This window comes from Ailuropoda melanoleuca, chromosome 16, assembly GCF_002007445.2.
Source record: "Ailuropoda melanoleuca isolate Jingjing chromosome 16, ASM200744v2, whole genome shotgun sequence".
NCBI lineage: Eukaryota > Metazoa > Chordata > Mammalia > Carnivora > Ursidae > Ailuropoda > Ailuropoda melanoleuca.
The window spans coordinates 81,332,749-81,338,254 of NC_048233.1; the positions used below are offsets into that span (position 1 = coordinate 81,332,749).

Below are 5,506 nucleotides of genomic sequence, written 5' to 3' on the forward strand. Positions count from 1 at the left end.
GTGCTGTCCAATATCGTAGCCGCACGTGGCTGTATACACTTGCACTACTGAAAATGAAATAAAATTGAAAAGTCAGTTCCTCAGCCTCACCAGCCCCATTTCAAGTGCTCGATAGCCACGTGTGGCTAGTGGCTGCCCTCCTGGATCACCCAGTCGCCCAGAGAACATTCCCGTCATCAGGGAAAGTTACCGGACAGCCCTCCGTCAGACAGGACTGCTCACCGCGGAGCCCGAGCCGTCTGCTCCAGAGCAAAATGCACGTAGTAGTAGTAGTACGTCTTCGGTGGGCTACCTGCCAGGGTTAGATGACGTGACACTGTCAAGTCCTCAGTGCCAGTCCGTTCACCAGATGTGGGCTGCTATTCTTGCTGAGGTCGGGGGGCCGAGGGAGGAAATGGGGGGTGTCTTCTGAGGTTTGGCCCGAGAGGCTGATTCAGAAGCCTGCTTACCCTCCCCTGCCCAACGGGAGGGCGAGGACCGCGGGGCCGGGCGTGGCCGCGGACCCTGGGGCGGGACCGCAGCCGGAGCCGAGCCGGGACTGTGGCGCGGGCCGCGCTAGCGATGCCGCGCCCCCGGGCCGGGCTGTAGCGGGGCCGCGGCGGAGCGCGCGCCAGGCAGGCCGGATATGGAGGTGGTGGACGAGACCGAGGCGCTGCAGCGCTTCTTCGAAGGTGAGGGACCGCGGGCCGGCCGGGGGCGGAGGGCGGCGGCGACCCCCCCCCGTGCTGGGGACCCCCAGCCGATCTCCCTGGGGACTGGGACCCCTAACTGTGCCTCGACCACGCTGGGGCTCCCCAGAAAGCTTCCTCTGGCCCTCCCGGCTGGCTCCCAGGGCTGGGAGTCTCCTGGAGGTTACTGCCCCCCTCTGCTAAAGTTGGGCACCCCCTCCCCTTCCCCCCACCACACAGCTTCCTTGGAGCTGGCTCCCCTTCCATGCCTGCTTCTTCGTCATGCCTTCCAGGACCTGCAGTCCCCCTTAAAACCTGACGCCTCCCACTCCTAGTGCACTTTGGGAGTTTGGGGACCCTCTGCTCTGCTTCCCTGGGACCTCATACAGACCCAGACTCCCGGACCCCCTTTGAGGCCGGGACCCCAGCATGCCTTCTACAGTCTTCCATGCCTCTTAGTCTGGCTCCCCAGCCCCCCCCAGCATGCCTTCCAGAGGTCGGGCCCCTTGCCTAAAGACTCAGGCAGACCTTTTCAGGTATTCACCCTATCCCCAGCCTGACTCCTAGTTGCTGTGCTTGCCTGAGACCTCCCCACTGTGCTTGCCTGAGACTAGGACCCCCTTCAAGACTGTCACCCACCTCCTGCAAGGCTGCTCCCTCCCCCAAGGCTGAAATTCCCCTTGAAGCAGCTACCTCTCCCTTACTCAGGCCTTGGAACCCCTCCCCAGCATTCCTCCATGGGCTGGATTCCCCCCCACCCTGAAATGCTTTCCCTGGGCTAGAACCTTCTTGAAGTCAGCATCCCTGCTGCCAGCCAGCTCCGTACTCTGAGACCCTCCCAAAGTGGTGACCTGCATCCTGCTAGCCCTCTGAGTCTCCTCAGGGCTATTCCACCCACACCTGTGCCTGGAGCTATGTCCCCTCTGGCTGTTGCCCCCTACACCAGGAGTGACCTCACCCCCTCACCTCAACCCTGACAGGACCCTCCCCAGGGTTGGGATCTAGACATCGACACACAATCTACAGTGTTTTCTTCTACTCCTGCTCCCCACCCCCCAACACACACACTGTGGTCTTGGAGGTCCGCTCCTACATCTACGCAGACTCCCCTCCCCTTTTCCTGGGTAGCCCTGCCCCTCCTCCAGGTCTTTCCCCCTCCTCCAGGGTGCTGGATTCTGGAGGAATGGGACGGAGTGTGGGAAGGGGAGGCAGAGGTGCAGGCTGACATCTCCCAGCCCACTCTGCTTCTCAGAGCCTCACTAGAACATCTCGCCGGCCCCTCTGGCCCCTCTTGTGCTTCTCTCCACCAGCTTGGTTAGCCAAGCTTCTGTCCCCACCCTCTCTTCCTAGGCCCTAAGCCCATAGCCTACTCCTCAGTGTGAACCTGCCCCTGGGGACGGGGTGATCCATGGGGCACCCCTCTGCTGGGGCTGTTGGGCTCGGGCCGGTGGATCACGGCCCCAGTTTCAAGCCTAAGACCCAGATACCTTTGGAGTCCAGGAGGGAGAGAGGAAGGCCTTCCTTTGCCTCAGTGTCTCCCTTTCTGTGACTTGGGGGGTGGCCGCCTTTGTCTGCTCCTGCTTGCTGAATAGGTAAGGGCATCTCCTAGCCTCAGGCCTCCTCACTTTGGGATTCTGGACAACCCAGCAGATCCAGACCCCAAGAAATCAGGCTTGGACTAAATTAAATGGTTGATCCCTAGGTAGTTGGGCCATGTGAGGGTCCTAGGCAGTCTCCCCATCAGTCCCAGGGGCTCTGATTCTCCCTCGACACTGTTCATCCTTTATGAACCCTCCAGGGGCCTTATGGGGGCTGGGGGCCCCTGGGAAGGAGGGAAAGAGTACTATTTTGGGGCTGCCCTGAGCCCGCTAGATACCCAGGACGACCCATGAGCCAGGCCCCCCTTGCTTCCTGCAGATGTCCCCCTGCGTCCTCCCCCAGGACCCTTCACCTCAGGCAGAGCGGTGGGCCTGGCTGGCCCATGCTCCCCATCTCCTGAGCCAAACTTTCCCTCCTGGCCGTGGGTGGGGGGTGGGGGCTGACGCCACAGCTCAGCCATGCGGCTGGCCTGGCGGGGAGGCTGTGCTGCTCCCTCCAGAGAGATAAGAGGAGACTCAAGAATGTCTGTGGGGAGCAGGGGGGGGGTGTGGGGCTGCCCGCTGAGGCGGGTGGAGGGAGCCAGGGGCTGGAGAAGTGTTCCCAGAGCCTGAGATGAGCGGGAAAGTGGGCCGGCGCTGAGGGCTAGGAGTCTGTGGGGCCACTTGGGAGGGGAGAGCCTGGCGGGGAGCAGGTGTGCAGTGGTGTGGGGGGGCCTCAGTGTGCTCATGAGTGTAAGTGTGAAAGCAAGTGAGTGTTGTGGAAGTGGCTATGTTGTTCCTGAACTCTTGGCACTTGGGGCTGGAACCTGAGTTCTCATTCTGGTCCTCACTTGGCCTTGGTCACTCCCCGTGGACAGGGGGGACAGGGGCAGGGTCTATGCCTTCAGCTCTGGGCTGGAGATGGAAAAAGGCTTTGCTAAAGGGCAGGGGCAGTCAGGACCCTTCGTCTGCCATGGCCCACTCTCTAGGAACACCAGGCCTATGTCCTGGGTCCTGCTTGTGCAGTGGGCCAGCCTGGGCCCCACCCCGGGGTGGTGGGCTGGGGGCTAAGGAGCTTTGGGCCTTGGGTGGGAGGCTGGGACAGGGCGGCCCCCTCGAGGCTGGTACAGCCGGGCCCCCGTGACAGCCCTGCTAATCCCCTAGAAGGAGGCTGTGGCCGCCCGGATCGGCGGGCACAGGGCCTGCAGAGAGGGGACCCTCCAGGCAGGATGCACTGGCTCCCAGCAGGTAACAGGGTCGTGGTGGCAGCTACACTCCTCAGCATCTTGATTGGCTGGGGCCTTGGATTCCCGGAGCCCAGTCAGGGACGGGGCAAGATGGCATCAGAGGAGCACAACAGAACCTTAGAGGTTCCGGTGCAGGCTTGGGTCCTGCCGCTGAGAACTTTGTGACCCTGTGCTGAGCTGTCACCCTCTCTGAACCCCTTTTCCTTACTTGCGAGACAGGAGGGGGTGGCAGAGAAGGTCTTGATGGTGCCTTCAGATTTGAGAGCCTTGTCTCCCAGCCCTGGGAACAAGGGCCGTTTTAGAGCATGGAAGGTGGTGGGTACTGACCCCTGGTTCCAGTGCACCCCTCTTCCCCCAAGAAAGCAGCTGTTGTGGGGGAAGCCTTAGAGATCTAGGAGACCTGGGCTTCCAGCGGGTGCTGAAAAGGTCACTGAGAGGTGGGGGGATCTCCGCTTGGCCTCTGGAGCCCCACCAGGGCGTTCACTCTTTCCAGACCTGGTGGGTGGCTTGGGCCTCATTTCCCCTCCTGGGGTAGGCGGGTGGATTGGACCAGATCAGGGGCTTCCAATGAGATTTTTTGTAGCCACCAAAGAAAGGCAAACTCATGGCCTCCTGATACACAGGGAGTGGGGCGGCAGGGCTCCCCACAGCCCCCAGAGCACTGGGATCCTGATTTGAAAGCCACTTGAGGGAGGGGCCGGCACTGGCCCCTTTTCCCAGGGGCCACGACTCCGAGAGAAGGGAGTTAGCAAGCGTTAGCCAGAGCTGCCACCAAGCCCCCAGCTCTGTCCTCTGCCACCAGGGCCTTGGGGGAGGAAGAGTGGCCTGGGGGAGCCAGGAGAGCAGGAGGAGGCTGCAGGGGGAGGCCCCCTGACGATTCTTGGGAGGGGACGCCCACCCTGGACAGGAGTCTGGGGCTGAGTTGGGGCGTGTGATTCCATGGCACCGTGCCCCATGGCAGCCTGTCTGTCTGTCTGTGGTGCACCAAGGAGTAGGAGGATGAGGGAGGCAGCTGGACCCCTGACTGTGGAGAAGATGAGATGGGGTGCCTTCTGGAGGGGTCCTGTCCCAGCTCTTCCTCCCTGGGTCCTGAGTCCAGCTGGAGGGGAAATAGTAGTGGGGGGTCTGACTCATCCCCATGTCCCCAACACCCAGCATAGGGCACAGGGCGGCATGGGGCTGAGGGGGGCAGGAAACGTTCTCAGGGTCATTGAAGGCAACAATGGCTATGGGAACAAAGGCGGGGTGGGGGGTGCACCCGAGGAAGCCAACTCTCTGGGAGGGCCTGGGGTCAGTGCGGGGGTGGGGGGATGGGGGGAGGAGCAGGCTGTCTCCAACCTGCTTGCCTCAGCGCCTCTCCTGAGTGTGGGGGGCCTTGACAGAGTGCCCCCTGGGGCCTTGACAGAGTGCCCCCTGGGGTCTTGGGCAGGGCCAAGCAGGGTATTTGGGGGAAAGACAGGTAGGTCCCTCTGGGCAGAATGGCCTCCTCCTGGGGACCTGGCCCCCACTCTCTGATTCTCAAGGGCTTACAGGCCTGGGGGGGGCCCTTCCAGCTGAGGCTGCTGGGTAAGAGCCCAGCAGGGCTGCTGATTGGCTGCTACCCTTGGACTTTGCCCTCTGATAAGAACGGGGAGCAGAAATCATTAACTGGATCATTAACCGGGGGTGGCCCTGCCCTACCCAGGCTGCCTGCCCTTCCTTCCCGGCTTCTTCCTCCTCATAGTCCCCTCTTTTGGGCCTCAGTTTCCCTCACAGCCTGGCTGTGTGTGTATGGGGGGGCTCCTCTCCTCCGCGAAAGTCTTCAGCCCCTGCTGCCACTGGGTGTGCGTCACTCCCCTGGGTTGGGGGCAGGTGTGGGATGTGTCAGGGCCTGTGCACTCGCCGGAGTGCGAGCCCTGCTGCCTGACCACAGCCCCTCTCCTGGGCGGATCTCTGCGCTTCTTTGTGCCTCCACTTTCTCATCCTTGAAGTGCGAATACAGTTGTAGCTAGTATCTACTTCTCAGGGTTTCTGC

The 5,506-nt window shown here is 62.2% G+C and overlaps 1 protein-coding gene across 5 annotated transcripts in view; it reads left to right on the forward strand.

Annotated features, from left to right (window-relative positions):
• Nucleotides 1–496: 496 nt before the first annotated feature.
• MYRF (myelin regulatory factor) overlaps nucleotides 497–5,506 on the forward strand; it is a 34,466-nt gene continuing 29,456 nt past the window's right edge. For all 5 annotated transcript variants that reach the window (XM_034645359.1, XM_011233604.3, XM_034645361.1 and 2 more), the window contains exon 1: nucleotides 497–671. In XM_034645359.1, the coding sequence (XP_034501250.1) occupies nucleotides 626–671 (46 nt within the window). In that variant the 5' untranslated portion in view covers nucleotides 497–625. The remainder of the gene's footprint in view (nucleotides 672–5,506) is intronic.